This window comes from Scyliorhinus torazame, chromosome 15 (assembly GCF_047496885.1).
Source record: "Scyliorhinus torazame isolate Kashiwa2021f chromosome 15, sScyTor2.1, whole genome shotgun sequence".
Taxonomy (NCBI): domain Eukaryota; kingdom Metazoa; phylum Chordata; class Chondrichthyes; order Carcharhiniformes; family Scyliorhinidae; genus Scyliorhinus; species Scyliorhinus torazame.
In genome coordinates this window covers 183,685,633-183,702,678 of record NC_092721.1, presented here as the reverse complement: position 1 = coordinate 183,702,678, position 17,046 = coordinate 183,685,633, and the positions used below count along the sequence as shown (strand labels likewise).

The 17,046-nt window shown below is 48.8% G+C and overlaps 1 protein-coding gene across 2 annotated transcripts in view; it reads left to right on the top strand.

Moving 5' to 3' along the window:
* oca2 (oculocutaneous albinism II) overlaps positions 1 to 17,046 on the top strand; it is a 690,248-nt gene that overhangs the window by 169,738 nt on the left and 503,464 nt on the right. For both annotated transcript variants that reach the window (XM_072477223.1, XM_072477224.1), the window contains exon 4: positions 7,582 to 7,764. In XM_072477223.1, coding sequence (XP_072333324.1) covers positions 7,582 to 7,764 — 183 coding nt within the window. The remainder of the gene's footprint in view (positions 1 to 7,581; positions 7,765 to 17,046) is intronic.

Sequence of the window (17,046 nt, the reverse complement as noted above, 5' to 3'; positions counted from 1 at the left end):
TGCAGACCAGCGATACTGAAGACAGGAAGCCCTTCCGCGTTGTGGTAATCCCCAAGAACCGGATGTCCCCAAGTCGGAACCACCAGCAGCTGCCAGTGCACAGCATTGATCCGGGCGATGAGTGGTGTGCCACCCTAACGGTCAACCGATCACAGATCACATTTCGCCTGGAGACTGGTGCCTCCGCCAATCTCCTCGCATGGTCAGCCTTCCAGACCTTGAAGGTTCAACCACCGATTCTGCCATCCCACTGTCAGCTGGTTGACTACAATGGAAACGTCATCCCGGCCACTGGGTCCTGCCAGCTCGAAGTTACACACAACTCACACAAAGCCACATTATCATTTGAAATCGTTGGATCCTCGAAGGACTCTCTGTTAGGCGCACAGCCGTGCAAGATCTTCCACCTCGTTCAGCGGGTACACACTGTCTCCAGAAGGCACGTCCGATTTCCCAGATGCAGACTTTAGGGCGCAGCTCCACTTACTCCTCGCTCACAACCAGGAGGTTTTCGAGGGCATGGGCACACTGCCCTACACGTACAAAATACGGCTCAAACCGGACGCCATCCCGGTCATTCACGCACCTCGTAGGGTCCCAGCACCACTCAAGGACCGCCTCAAGCAGCAGCTGCAGGACCTGCAAGACAAAGGAGTGCTTTCCTGGGTCACGGAGCCAACGCCATGGGTCAGCTCCATGGTGTGCGTAAAGAAACCCTCAGGCGAGCTCCGGATCTATATCGACCCGAAAGATTTGAATCACAACATTATGAGGGAACACTACCCCATACCCAAACGAGAAGAAATCACGAGCAAAATGGCTCGGGTAAAAATATTTACCAAGCTTGATGCCTCCAAGGGCTTTTGGCAGATTCAATTGGATCAGTCCAGCAGGAAGCTGTGCACTTTCAACACTCCATTTGGCAGATACTGCTGCAATAGGATGCCATTCGGCATCATCTCGGCCTCCGAGGTGTTCCATCGCACCATGGATCAGATGATGGAGGGCATCGAAGGGGTACGCGTCTACGTAGATGACGTTATCATCTGGTCCACCACACCACAGGAGCACATCAGTCGTCTCCAGCATGTCTTTGCACTGATACGAGATCAGGGCCTGCGCCTCAATCGAGCCAAGTGCTCTTTTGGCCAGACTGAGCCCAAGTTTTGGGGGGACCACATCTCCCGGTCGGGTGTGCGGCCGGATGCCGACAAAGTGGCAGCCATCGCAGCAGCCGTCAGACAAGAAGGCAGTGCTGCGCTTTCTCGGGATGGTCAACTTCCTGGGGAAGTTCATTCCTAACCTTGCTTCGCACACGACTGCTCTTCGTCACCTGGTCAAGAAGACAACGGAATTCCAGTGGCTGCCCGCACACCAGAGTGAATGGGAGGAGCTCAAGGTCAAGCTCACCACCGCCCCGGTACTGGCGTTTTTCGATACCACACGGGAAACAAAGATCTCAACTGAGGCCAGCCAGTCTGGCATTGGGGCGGTACCCCTGCAACGGGACGACACCGCATCATGGGCTCCGGTTGCCTATGCGTCTCGGGCCATGACCCCCACAGAACAGCGCTATGCGCAGATTGAAAAGGAGTGCCTACGATTATGTATATGGTCTTCCGCAGTTCACTGTGGAGACCGACCATCGCCCCCTGGTCGGCATCATTCAGAAGGACCTCAACGATATGACCCCCTCGCCTCCAGCGCATTCTGCTCAAGCTCCGGAGGTACGACTTCCAACTTGTCTACACCCCGGGGAAGGATCTCATCATCGCAGATGCTCTGTCCAGGGCGGTCAACACACCGCCCGACTCAGAGGGGTTCCTTTGTCAGGTCGACGCACAAGTAGCCTTCACATCGGCCAATCGGACGGCCACTGATGCACGTCTGGCCCACATTCGCCGTGAGACTGCGGCTGACCCCCTTCTACAGCGTGTGATGCGCCACATGACGGAAGGGTGGCTCAAGGGGCAGTGCCCACAATTTTACAACGTCCGGGACAACTTGTCTGTCATTGATGGTGTCCTCTTGAAGTTGGACCGGATCGTGATCCCACACAGCATGCTCCGGCTTGTCCTCGAACAACTGCACAAAGGCCATCTCGGAGTTGAAAAGTGCAGGCGGAGGGCCTGAGAGGCTGTGTACTGGCCGGGCATCAGCGACGACATCGCCAACATGGTGCTCAACTGCCCCACCTGCCAAAGGTTTCAGCCGGTGCAATCCACTGGGACCCTTCAGCCCCATGAGTTGGTCACGTCCCCCTGGGCGAAGGTGGGCGAGGACCTCTTTCTTGCGCTCGGCAGGGACTACAGTATTCTGATTGACTACTTCTCAAATTATCCGGAGGTCATTCACCTGCACGACACAACGTCATCAGCTGTCACCCAGGCATGCAAAGAAACCTTTGCTTGCCATGGAATTCCGCTCACCGTCCAGTCTGACAACGGGCCTTGCTTTGCGAGCCAAGTCTTCCTTTGCCACTTCATACAACTTCACACACGTGACGTCCAGTCCCTTGCATCCTCAGTAGAATGGCAAGGCGGAAAAGGGTGTCCACATTGTGAAGCGGCTCCTCTGCAAGGCTGCTGGTGCTGGATCTGACTTCTATTTAGCCCTGCTGGCCTATCTGTCCACAGGCCTCTCGCCAGCCCAGCTGTTGATGGGTCGCACCCTCAGAACCACTGTGCCGTCCAATCATGCTCCTGACCTCGACCATGCTCCAGTATTGCGAAGGATGCAACAACAGCGTGCTCAGCAGAAGGTGGCACATGACGCTCGGGCGACTGAACTTCCTGTCCTGGCGCCTGGAGACAACGTCCGCATACACCTACCGGAGGGTGGCTGGTCGGCAACCGCCGAGGTTCTCCGCCACGTGGCTCCACGCTCATTCCTGGTTCGCATGCCTGATGGCTCCATTCGCCGCCTCAATTGGCGGGCCCTTCGCCTGGTTCCGCGCTCGCTGCGAGATCATGCAACGGTGCCACGCCCTCCTATTTTCCCTGATGTCGACTTTGTTGAGCTTCCTGCCACTCTGCCTCTTCCTCTCTCGCCTGTGGCCAGGCCCATTCCTCAGCCGGTGGATTCTGACCCACCCTTGAGGCGGTCAACCCAAATTCGTCACCTACCTGAGAGACTTGACTTAGGAGCCTGTTAGCACATTGGACTCACTGAACTGTTTTACAGTACTGTTAATGAGTTTCCTTTCTTGTCGTTCATTGTTACAGAAGTTTTCTCTCGTCGTTTGCTGGTTGCATTTGTTCTGTTATTGGTACAACCTCGTTGTTCTGTTGCACCTGACACCTTCCTCTGTATATAGTTTAGCCTCATGTACATGTTGTAAATATTGCACACACATACTCAGATGCACTCAGTACACATTTCTATTTATTAGCATGTCGGCACATATCCTTTGTGAAAGGGAGGGATGTCATGATATCCACATCAGCATATCATGGTGCAATCACACACACACTGACGGACAGGCAGTTGGACCAACCAGCACACACACGCAGCCAATCACCAGTGAGAGCACACGCACTATAAAACAGGGAACACCACAGTTCCCATTCACTCTACCAGGAGATAGTTCAGAGGACAGAGCTCACAGCGTGCCACTCAGACATGCACCATGTGCTGAGTGCCTCACTAAGATAGTGATAGGGCTGGGTCCACAGGTTAGCTGGTGAAGCACGTACCCAAGCCAGCAGTTAGTAATAATCGTCGTTACGACAATAAAACAGAGTTGTACCATCTACAGCTGTGTTGGATCATTTGTGCAGCAGAACACCCAACACGACAAAAACAATTGGATTTTCGACAAGTGTTGCACTGTTGGCTGGTAGGGCACAGTGTCCGCTGGGTGTCAGCACTGCCAAGGAGGAAACGTTGGCAGTGACACAGCTCTGTTTGCAAAGCTGCTGTTGTTGCTTTGCTGGTACGTTTCTGGTACACGTTTGATGAATAGTGGCTTACAGGAGTTGGAGGGGTGTTTGGTATTTGGCAGCCCCAACCTCTGTCAATCTGGATTTGGAAAGCGACAGTGATCTTGTGTGCTCCAACAGCTTCAATAGCTTTCTGCCTTTCCCGGGTGCTTTTCGGCAGGGTTGGCTGGAGTTGCAACCTTCAATAATTTATGTTTCTATTTCCCTTTCCACCAGTTCGACTTCCCCAAGGCCATATTTGGATACGAGTTGCCTCAAGCACCTGCAATACTGGTCAATTGCCAAGTTAGCTTCTTACTTTGAGCATCTGAAGACAATCATTTAATATAATGGGCCTTGACCTCTGAGCTCCCTAGTGTAGGATTGAGGACGGATACCCCAAAGATGCACTCGGGAATTCCAGGTAAAGTTTGCATGGCAATTGCCCAGAAGCACAAACTTCCCCGGGGCAATTGCCTTGCACTGGAACCATCCAAAAAAGTGATTTTAAATTGCAAACTTCAGATTCTTCCGACTGGACAACACCAAGGTTAGAATTTCTGGGTAATTATTGTACAGACCCAGACCGACACCCCTCCATGAGACTTGCTGCCCCATCAAACCACCTGGGGTCTCCATAACCCATGGATCTCTTGCTCCTCCCCTCCCCAAGTAGGCCTTATTCTTACGCCCCATCCCCGCTCCAAGGTCCTACCCAGGCTGACCAATTTACCCCCCTCTCCCTCCCCACACACAATCCCAGGCCAGGCATTCACCCATCAGCAGGCCTGACACCTTCCTCACCAACACCCCCTCACACTCCCAAGGCTCGACACACTTTCTAATCGCCCCTCCCTTCCCCGCCGTCACCTAATTCTCCCTAGGCCCAACTCGGTCTAGCCCCCCTGACCTCCGATATCCCCCCTCCCCACCTCGACCTCTGTTCGCTCCTGACCCACCTCCAATTCACCGCCCAACTCTGTTTAACCACAACCTCTAATCCACCCTCAACCTTTGATTCCTGCCCTCCCTCCCCACTCCCCAATGCCCCCAAATTATTTCCACTTTCCTTATCTTTGGCTTGGCAAAGACCTTCCTGCTTTATAGAATTTACAATGCAGAAGGAGGCCATTCGGCCCATTGAGTCTGCACCGTCCCTTGGAAAGCCCACACCTCTACCCTATCCCAGTAACCCCACCCAACCTTTTTTTGGACACTAAGGGCAATTAAGCATGGCCAATCCACCTAACCTGCACATCTTTGGACTGTGGGAGGAAACCGGAGCACCCGGAGGAAATCCATGCAGACACGGGGAGAACGTGCAGACTCCGCACAGACAGTGACCCAAGCTGGGAATCGAACCTGGGACCCTGGAGCTGTGAAGCAACAGTGCTAACCACTGTGCTACCATGCCACCCATAACGCGGTCCCTAGTTCTCTATAAAAGGGTGTGTGGCTTCCTTCACTTGGATCAACCTGTACTTTGACGCTGGAACCGAGTGACGCACTGCCCTCGAAAGTGACAGGCTGGGGAAAGAATTCACATGTTATTGGGCTCAGAGTGGCGGTTCAGGGCTGGTTGCCACTCTGAGAAAGTTGAGACCCACTGTGTTTTTTCTGGTGTAAAGTAGGACGTTAGTGAATTGCCAGCTGAGACGTCGTCAGTTTGCATTTCAAAAATGTCTTCTAATGCTTCACCGACACAGTGGAAAAGTACAGTCCATTTTCTTCTATGCTCTGTGTTAACAAAACCTGACACAGCCCCTTCAAAACGTCACAGCTACTTTTTCCAACATGGGCATACGAAGGATCGCTCCAAATGTACTTCACATATTGGTAGATTGGGCACCGGCAATACAATTTTGTATCCGCTACAGGGATAAAACGTGCCTCTAAAGCTTGCCTGCCTGTTTGATCTGAGTTTATGTGCCTTTGAAGCAGCCTAATTGTTTCTGTAAGTCTGCAGCTTAAAATGCTGTTTTGTTTTGCAGAGAATAGGTAAAACCCTCTAAAAAATTTTGTACCTTCTTATTTTTGCATGGTGCTCCTCATCGACGGGCGGTTCTTAGGACCAGAAACAACCAGAGACAGGCCAGAATTTAAAAATGCAAGAGCATCGTGGCTTCTTTATTGAGAGCTTCTTCAAACTCTGCTTCTGCTCACAGACTCCTTCTGCTGGTACAATTGTGTATGGTAGCTTCAAGTAACAAAATGAACATTGCATTTTTCAAAACACTATGCACAACGGAAACTTCACTCTGAAGTCAACAAGTTAATTGGCCAGGGAATTGTAAATACGAAATAAAAACAGAAAGTTTTGGAAATATTGGTCCAATAGGGCACAATGTTCGGATAAAGCACATTGTTGCCATAGAGCAGAGACACGTTTACTCTGGTAGGGCTGGATGTTGATATTGAGTGCCTCAATGGTAAGTTGTTCCATTTCACTGAAGTAATGGGCAGATTCCTATGGCGCAGTAAGTGCCTTGGTCGCTTCCTGGAGAGCTCTCATGTCACTTTATTTGAGAAAGTCTGCTGCACCTTCTGTCACTCAGGCACTTGACAGACCAGTAGTGGGTCTCGCCATGTGATCAAGTTCTCCGGGAGGCAGGTCCTACATCTTAGTGCTGCTGTCCAATTGGATGCGCAGAACTCTCTGTACCCAGCAGCCACAGGAGAGGTAGTGGCCGCTGTCAGTATTATAACCACCCAAGGCCTGGGATCAACAAGGTACCCAGGCACAGGTGAGTGATGGCGATAAGTAGGTTGCAGGGCGATGGGGGCAGCAAGGGCAGTGGGTTGTTTCCAGTAGGCTTCCCTGAACCCTCCCAATGTTAGGACCCTCAATCAGGCAGTGAGTGCTTTTGAACAGGGGAGCCTCTCAGACCCATGCCAAGTTTGTAATGCTCTCCATATTGAAATGGTCTCCACCCACCAATGGGCTAATACCAGCAGTGGTGAGATGAAGCCCTTATGTGCTCATTAATTGGCCAGTTAAAGCTTCAATTAGTGACAGAGTGGGAAGACTGTCCCTGGGTCTGCCCGCCACGGACTTAACCCAGATGGAGGCGGGAAGGTAGCAGTGCCCGTGCCCATCACCCTCCCGCCTGATTAAATGCCGCTGCCATCAATCCCGCCATGGGTGAGGACACTAGATTCCATACAAAATCCTTCATTTTGCTGAAGACAGCATAATACTGGGGGAAGGATAAAAGGCATCATAGTAAATTCGCAAGTCGTAGACTAAAATATTTTCCTTTCATGAAACTTCATTTGTTTTGCTTTCAACTGGAAAATATTGTCAAACTCAAACGTTTCTATACTACAATCTAACTTTTAAAGGCTACTTTTAGTTATAAACAGCTTTTGCAAACTCTTAACAACCTTATTAGCCAAGCCACACATGTTAGATATTCTCCAGGTTTATTTCTTGTCTCATGTGGTTTGACCTGAACTTGGTGGGGTGCGGAATGGAAATTGGCAGAACCAAAAGTCAGGTGGCCCATGGGCAGTGCCAGTTTTATGCCTGGGCAGCTGGTTGAGCATCCAGCTTGTTATGAATGCTGCCACCCTCAATACGGGGCAAAACATTGTAAAGCTTCACAACGCTGATGATCATTCGGGAGAGGTTCATGAAAATCCATTATTTTTCTGTTGATAGGAGAAGCTACCTGACCCTTCACGAAGTGGATCCCGATGAATCGTGGGAAAGTAGCTTGGGCGAACTGGAGCGGCGGGGTCGACTAGGAAGTGAAGTTGGCTGCCTTTCTGCGTCTACCTCCACCGAGAAATGTGACATCTTGGACAGTCTCCACCTGAACTTCACACTTTCCAGCAAGCTTAGGTAACAGATGCCCTGGCGTCACATTGCACTTGTTAATGGTTCCCCACTGATTATTTGTTTTCTTTTCTTTTTCTGTTTTCTCCTCTCCTCTCCTCTTGCAAAGGCTTTAATCATACTTGACACGGCCCCATAGGTGAAAACCACATATTACCTTACCGACATGGCCATCGTTTATACATGCACCTAGACAGTCACAATCTCTGTTGCCAAATTCCATACCTCTGCCTACCCACTGTCTGAGGTTTGCATCCTTGGAGTACCAAGCTGAACTCTTAACCAAGACCACCTGCTTCCAACATCACTCATTGCTTCAGATAGCCTCATCCATTTCTTTGTTACCCTTCGGCCTGAATATTCCAATGCTTCTCAGTCTCTCACCTTGCACCCTCTGTAGACTTGGGCTTACCCAAAATTCTGCGCCCTTTACCCCAACTTGCAACACATTCTGTTTGCCCACTGGCCTACATTAGCGCCCGGTCCAGTTACCCCTCAATTTCAAAACTCTCATGTCTTTTTTTTCAAATTTTCCCCTCCAGCCTCACCCCTTCCTAACTGTATGACTTCCATTGACCTTACAATCCTCTGAGATCTATGTGGTCCTAAATCTGGTCACTTGTGCATCCCTGATTTTCTCCACCAATAGTTGCCCTATCTTCAAATTCTTGGGCCATTCTCCATAAATGTTTCCGCATCTCCAACTGTTGATCCCCAAATTTCTTTCTCTGTCAGTCTGGCCTCAATAAAAGTTGAGATGGATTCGCACGTAAAAAGAAGTTATTTATTTAGCTTGCAAGCTTGATTCATTTCATAGAAATATAAGAGACATCCAGTTTCCTATATCCCAGAAAGCGAATGAACAAAGAAACAAAGGGATCTCTGCAAATCAATTCAAATGGTATCAAGTTTCACATACTCGACGGACATAGGTCAGCCTATGTCCCTCCTGACCTGTTCGATCTATTCTGATTGGCTCACTTCCAATCCCTTTCTCTGGCCCCTATCAATGCAGCATCACTCTCATAGACACACCTCTTCCTGCTTTTTCCATGCGGTCTCAAACCCCTTTGTCCCTAACTGCCAGAATCAAAGTGGCTTATTTCTACATTACATTAACTAGTATCTCTAAAGTAACTATTTTATATCACATTCGTCATTCCCTCCTTTTATCATTCCATGATAACCGAACTATCCAATCCATAGCTACGGTTCCTCATCTAAAAAGATCTGTCGCTGCATTTCCAATTCCTGTCTTAGCCCCCCTTCATCTGCCTCACCCGCATGGATTTTAACAGTTAAATTTTTTTTTTCTTTTACATACACATAAGTATTAGCAAAATCAACTATCATCTCCAGATTGACACTTTTTAAAATGGTGTCCATGATCTTCTTTAAGTTTCTATTAATCTCCAGATAAAATGAGATAAACCTTATTTCAAGTAAGCAAAACTTAAGATTCTGGCAATTTCAATCAATTGCTTTCGAAAATAATAACTTTTATCAAAGAGGTGGAGAAACCCACTGGTTTCCTTTAATTAATTCAAAACGTAACTTTGCTGGTGTTCACTGACTCAAAGGAAAGGTATCCGATTACACTACGGCTGCTGCTGTTATCTCAAAGCCTGAGTGGGAAGCACTGTCTGTTTTCAACTCCGCCTGCTGCTGTTAACCCTTTGAGAGACTTCTGCTTCAACCAATATGCAGCATTCCTCACAATCTCAACTAGACCTCGGAACTTTACAGTCCAAGGAGACAATTTTAGCTTAATCAACTATATATTTAAAACACTCACACATAGAGTTGAACCATCTTCAGATTTAAAAACAGTTATACTGGACTGAACCTTCATCTATTGAAGTCCCATCAGCCCCTGAACCCATATAATAGACTGAACCTTCATTAATGAAGTCACATCAGCCTCTGAACCCATATAATAGACTGAACCTTCATTAATGAAGTCACATCAGCCTCTGAACCCTTATAATAGACTGAACCTTCATTACTAAAGTCCCATCAGCCCAAAACCCTAACCCAAGCCGAAACAACAATATGAAATCCCATCAATTAAAGTGCTAATCCCCAGACTGACCTGTGATTTCGTCGAGGCGGTCTTTCTGTGCCAACCGCGAGTGACCAGACTAATCAGACGATAAGAAGAGGGGAACAATCAATGCGCGGTCATTTTCCAGTTCTACATTGAGGGCCCTTTGTTCCCCATCCTCCTGTTCATAATCAGTCTAATTCTGATTTCGCAGTTGGATCAGGATCGCCCTGAGAAATCCCGGGTTTCGGCACCAAATGTTGATCCCCAAATTTCTTTCTCTGTCAGTCTGGCCTCAATAAAAGTTGAGATGGATTCGCACGTAAAAAGAAGTTATTTATTTAGCTTGCAAGCTTGATTCATTTCATAGAAATATAAGAGACATCCAGTTTCCTATATCCCAGAAAGCGAATGAACAAAGAAACAAAGGGATCTCTGCAAATCAATTCAAATGGTATCAAGTTTCACATACTCGACGGACATAGGCCAGCCTATGTCCCTCCTGACCTGTTCGATCTATTCTGATTGGCTCACTTCCAATCCCTTTCTCTGGCCCCTATCAATGCAGCATCACTCTCATAGACACACCTCTTCCTGCTTTTTCCATGCGGTCTCAAACCCCTTTGTCCCTAACTGCCAGAATCAAAGTGGCTTATTTCTACATTACATTAACTAGTATCTCTAAAGTAACTATTTTATATCACATTCGTCACAACCTCTTCCTCCTCCTTTAAAATGTTCCTCAAAATCCTCCCCTTTGACCAAGTTTTTCATCACCTGTCCTAAAACCTCTGTCCAGTGGTCTAATTCTGTTTGATAATAATCCTGCGGAGCACCTTGGGGCAGTAAGGGTGTGATATGAATGCAAGTTGTTATTGGAAGTCGATTATTTGGCCAACAAATGTGATTTCAGTCCCGCCTTCTCGGGCATCAACTGATAACTTCTTACAGTTTACTGCATAGTGTTTCGGCACAGGTTTGTAGATGTTGGGAGGACTCATAGAAGGCACACGGCATGCTTGCCTTCATTGGCCGGGGCATTGAGTATAAAAATTGGCAAGTCATGTTGCAGCTGTATAGAACCTTAGTTGGGCCGCACTTGGAGTATAGTGTTCAATTCTTTTCGCCACACTACCAGAAGGATGCGGAGGCTTTACAGAGGGTGCAGAAGAGATTTACCAGGATGTTGCCTGGTATGGAGGGCATTAGCTATGAGGAGACATTGAATAAACTCGGTTTGTTCTCACTGGAACAACGGAGGTTGAGGGGTGACCTGATAGAGGTCTACAAAATTATGAGGGACATAGACAGGGCGGATAGTCAGAGACTATTTCTCAGGATAGAGGGGTCAATTACTAGGGGCCATAGGTTTAAGGTGCGAGGGGCAAGGTTTAGAGGAGATGTACGAGGCAAGTTTTTTACGCAGAGGGTAGTGGGTGCCTGGAACTCGCTGCTGGAGGAGGTGGTGGAAGCAGGGACGATAATGACGTTTAAGGGGCATCTTGACAAATACATGAATAGGATGGGAATAGAGGGATACGGACCCAGGAAGTGTAGAAGATTTTAGCTTAGACGGGCAGCATGGTCGGTGCAGGCTTGGAGGGCCGAAGGGCCTGTTCCTGTGCTGTACTTTTCTTTGTTCTTTGTTCTATTGGTGTCCTTTCCGCTGTCTATCTGCCCAGCACTGACATGGCAGTGATTTTAATTGGGGCGGGTGTGGGTGAGGCCAGTGATAGCTTGCCCACCCCTACCTGAAGTGAGACTCCATTTAATGGCTACTTTAGGCCCAATTTTTAGGCCGGTGGGAGGTCATTTGTGTGGGGATGCCCAGCAGTTTAATCAGCTTGGGCCCCAGGCGAGAGGGGAGGGATGGGGCACTAGTCTCAGACCCTCTTTTCCGGCAGGGGCCCCACTCAATTTCCGCCCTCACCCCCACTGGGCATCCAGCTCCCACTGGCCTTTGCAACCTGCTCTCCAAATCTCCATCACTGCTACTCCCCAAACTGGCATTTCCTCCTTTGGCCCCACTGATAGGCACCAGACTTACCTTCATGCTGGGCTCCTGTCACTTGTTGTGTAGCACTTGGTGTAGAGCCAGGAGCAGCCATGGCTACTGACGATGTTGCTGGTACCATGGTGCTGCTGCCCAATCAGATGGCTGGCAGTTCTCTGAGGCAGGCCTTCCCCCTCCCAGATAGGGGCAGAAGGCCTGTCTCCAGCCTGATGGTGTTAAATGGGCTGCGGTGCAACAGTCGGGAGCAAGTGTGTGTGTTACAGAGTAGCACAAGAGCATTGGAGCTAGGAGTTACAATAGGCCATTCAGCCCTTCCAACCTGCTCACCATTCAATACGATCATGGCTGTTATGGTTGTGATCTCAACCCCACTCTCCAGACTGTGCCCCCCTCCCCCACCATAACCTTGACTCCACCAACTTTATCAGTGGCGGTGTGGGAAACCCCCACCAACTGAAATGAAATGAAATGAAATTTGCTTATTGTCACAAGTAGGCTTCAAATGAAGTTGCTGCCTCAGGAGTGGGAATCTCACCTGTTTTTGCTTCCAGCCCTATTGTCATGTGAGAGTACCTTTAAGAAATAGGTGTTTTTATAGAATAACTGTAGCGGGTGTACCTTTAAGAATTGGGTGTTTATTACTGCAGTGATGTCAGAGTGTGGGTGGAGCTGGCCGTCTGTCAGCTTTTAGATTCACTTTGAGAAAAGCTTGGGTGTGTCTGTGTTTTCTTTGGTTTCGTTTCAGTGTTGGAGCTGCAGTCAGCCACAGAATGTGTAATGTTGTTCTCTCTGCCATGTAAAGACTATCTCTTGATCATTTGGTGAATTCAGAGTTATAACTGTTCTCAGTAGTAAATTTAAACCTGAAGTGCTTCTGTTAAAAGGTTTTTTAAAGTCTTATGGATGTTAAAAGGAAAGTAAGGATTACTTAGTGTTGTATTCTTTGGGGGTTGTATTTGAATTAATGCTTGCCAAGATGTTCACTGTATGTTTTAAAAAGGTTAACTTGAGTTCATAGTATACACATTGCTTTGCTTTTAAAAAATACTTTTCGATTTCTGCTGGATCGCACCTGCAGAGTGGGCCGTGTGCTCCCCATACCACAATCTATTAAAACTTGTGGGTCAGGTGAACTCCATGATACACTTTGGGGTTCTCTGAATCCTGGCCCATAACACTATGTGGCGGAGTGACTCAGGCCAAAGGTCACACCTGAAGCCAGCCAACTTATCACAGACCAGATTTGGAAATGGTGCCTTCATAGCATTTCTGGTTAAGTTGTCTGCCTGTCTGTGCAACTACTTACCGAGCCATCACCTGTAACATTGCCTGCCCAACTTTCTTGATTGGAAATTAACAAATTGAAATTGATTTGTGATCAATTTGCTATCCTGGACATCAGTGCTGAAAAAGTAGCATTTCGAGTTCAGCCTGATGGAGATCCCTGCTATGATTCCCCAATCATTTAAGTTCAAATTGTGGCCTTAAGATATTAGTAATAAGCTACCGTATTATTCCATTCATTTTAACCAGCTTAATGCTTTCTTTAAAGCAGCTGACCAAGGAATCGCAAGCACGTTTGTGCTTCTGGGCTCCGGCGGCACGGTAGCACAGTGGTTAGCACTGTTGCTTCACAGCACCAGGGACCCTGGTTCAATTCCCGGCTTGGGTCACTGTCTGTGTGGAGTCCGCACGTTCTCCTCGTGCCTGCGTGGGTTTCCTCCGGGTGCTCCGGTTTCATCCCTCAAGCCCCGAAAGACGTGCTCTTTCGGTGAATTGGACATTCTGAATTCTCCCTCCGTGTACCCAAACAGGCGCCGTAGTGTGGCGACTAGGGGCTTTTCACAGTAACTTCATTGCAGTGTTAATGTAAGCCTACTTGAGACAATAAAAATGATAAAATAAAAAAATATTGTGTGATTCCATGACAATTGATGTGGGTTTCATTGAGAATGGTTTGGAAGAAGTTTGCCTCCTCTTGCTGAAGGTGGCAGTAGTGGATTATCAAGAGCTGGTGAGGGCACAGATTTCCACTGAAAATCTGGTTGCCAGCTTTTGAAGGGGTACAGTTTCAATGATTATTTACATTTCAATCTTTGGAATGAAATGTAGTGTCTATATAACCGACACCGCTCTTTCTCCAATTACTATAATTAGTAACTTCACTGTCCAAAATTATTGCAATATGTCTGGATATCAGTGCATTCCATTCTGAACAAATCAAAATAAAATTCAAACTGTGCCTCTTGACACTGAGTTCGCATAGGTGTGCATTGACATATACCTCTGTACATATATTTGTCGCCATGTGATATTTATGTGTTTGCTTGTGTGTGTATATGAAGAGTTAATTGGTTAAGTGTTGTTTTAAGAGGATGAATAGGGTCCCTGGTAGGAAATAGAGGGATTGTCTGTTACCTTGCCTGCCTGTAAAAGATTTTTATGGGATGTGGGTGTTGCTGGCTAGGCCAGCATTTATGGGCCATCCCCGGTTGCCCTTGAGAAAGTGGTCGTGAGCTGCCTTCTTGAACCGCTGCAGACTATGTGGTGTAGGTACACCCACAGTGCTGTTAGGGAGCGAATTCCAGGGTTTTGACCCAGCAACGGTAAAGGAACGGCGATGAATTTCCAAGTCAGTATGGTGCGTTACGTGGAGAGCAACATTTCCCAGGTATCTGCTACTCTTGTCCTTCTAGATGGTACTGGCTGTGAGTTTGGAAGGTGATGCTGTTAAGGAACCTCAGTGAGTTATGCAGTACATCTTGTAGATGGTACGCATAGCTGCCATTCTTCCTCAGTGGTGGAGGGATTGTATGTTTGTGGAAGGGGGAGCAATCAAGCGGGCTGCTTTGTCCAGGATGATGTTGAGCTTCTTGAGTTTGTTGGAGCTGCACTCATCCAGGCAAGTGGAGAGTATTCCATCACACTCTTGACTTGCTCCTTATAGATGGCCGACCGGCTGTGGGGAGCCAAGAGGTGAGATAATTTTTGCAGGATTCCTAGCCTTTTACCTGCTCCAGTAGCCACAGCATTTATATGGCTTGTCCAGTTTAGTTTCTAGTCATTGGATGTTGATGGTGGGGGATTCAGCGATGGTAATGCCATTGACATTCAAGGGGTGATGATGAAGTCATTGAATTTCTTGCAGCACTGCTCCACAGCCCCAGAAGTGAAGGATTTGACACTCAGTGCCACAGTACCACCTCCCTCCAGATGGCATGATGATATTCTTAGCTGACATGTTGCCCCCCCCCCCCCCCCCCCCCCCCCCATAACTCAGTGTCTGTGCCTCCTGACTTTAATTTCCTTGAAGAGGGCTTGGAGACATTCTTCTATTCCTGATCACTGTCATGTTCTGCTTGGTGCAGATGCTCCTCTTGTAGATATAATTCTCAAAGTACAGTGAAATATGTGCCAGTGAATTAAGTTATTTGTGAATCATATGTATGAGACAGGCACCTTGGGCAGGATTTTCACTCCCGAGGTGGGCCGCTCAAGTTGGGGCATTTCCCAGCTTCCCGGAGCACCCGCTTTGGGGAAGAGTGCCCCAAATGGCATGAGTTTCATTCTGGGAGGGATGGGTAGGTGCACAACAGGGTCGGGCCCGCCCGTCCTTGATGTAGATCGCGGGCATCCATGGGCTGCTGGGTGTTGAGGCAAGTTGGTAAAAAGACTTTGTCTCCCAGCTGTTTTGTTAAATACTCCTCACACCATCCCATCGCTCCACCGAGTTCCCATGTGCCATCTATGCCAACTCATGCCAACCCATCCCACCCATCCACACCCAATGGTCATATATATCTTCCATGCCACCCATCCACGAGGCCCCTTCAAAGCTCCATTTCAACTTTGTGCCAACTCATGGCTCCTTAATTCCCCTTTGTCAACTTAGAGCCAACACATGCCCTTACCCACTACCCTTTGCCCTCATACTCTTCTTGCCAACTCACCTAGTATTTATCCACTATAGACAGACCTAGGGAGTGATGCTGAGATTAAATAAAATAATGTTCCAAATACTTCACTATAGAAAGAAAGTCCCATCCATGAAGGGCCAGTCAATGCATTTAAATCCCCTCCCGTACAAATCTATTAAGAAAAACAAATATTTGTATTCATAACTCCACATTAAGGACAGCTACTCCCTTAATAACTTCTTCAAGCTGTCAGTCAAATTGTGAACTGTTACCACTTCCCCTGGGCTAGTGCACAGTCAATTCCAGCCCCACATGCCCCGGAGTCACAACACAAGTGAATTAACCAATAATTCTCATAAAACTACCCAAAGGCTTTGCCTCTTGGTTGCCCAATAATTAGTCACCAGGGGCGGGATTCTCCCCTACCTGGCGGGCCGGGGGGTTCCGGCGTAATGGAGTGGCGGGAACCACTCCGGCATCGGGACGCCCCAAAGGTTCAGAAGTCTCAGCACCTTTAGGGGCCAAGCCCTCACCTCGAGGGGCTAGGCCCACGCCGGAGTGGTTTCCGCTCCGCCGGCTGGCGGGAAAGGCCTTTGGCGCCACGCCAGCCGGCGGCGAAAGGTCTTCGCCGGGCGACGCATGCATGGGAATGTCAGCGGCCGCTCACGGCATCACCGCGCATGCGCAGGGGAGGGGGTCTCTTCCGCCTCCGCCATAGTGAAGACCAAGGCGAAGGCGGAAGAAAAAGAGTGCCCCCACGGCACAGGCCCGCCTGCGGATTGGTGGGCCCCGATCGCGGGCCAGGCCACCATTGGGGCACCCCACGGGGCCAGATCACCCCCCCCCAGGAGCCCGGAACCCGCCTGCGCTGCCCTGTGCTGCCATTCAAAAGGTGGTTCAATCCACGCTGGCTGGACAGGCATTCCAGCAGCGGGACTTCGGCCCATCGCGGGCCGGAGAATCGGCGGGGATGGGCCCGCCGACTGGCGCGATGTGATTCCCGCCCCCGCTGACCGGCACAATGCGATTCCCGCCCCCGCCGAATCTCTGGTGGCGGAGACTTCGGGACACGGTGGGGGCGGGATTTACGCCAGCCCCCGGCAATTCTCCGACCCGGCGGGGGTGTCGGAGAATCCCGCCCCAGGTTTGTAAAGGTAAACACAATTCCTGTTTATTTGTAACAAGAACTATAATAAAATATGCAACAAATGCAACTGATTAACCATTAACTAATACCTAATTCCTGCTTTAACTTGCCCCACCTGCTACACATACAGGCAGACAAACACAACAGAGAGGTGGAAAGGGGTAAA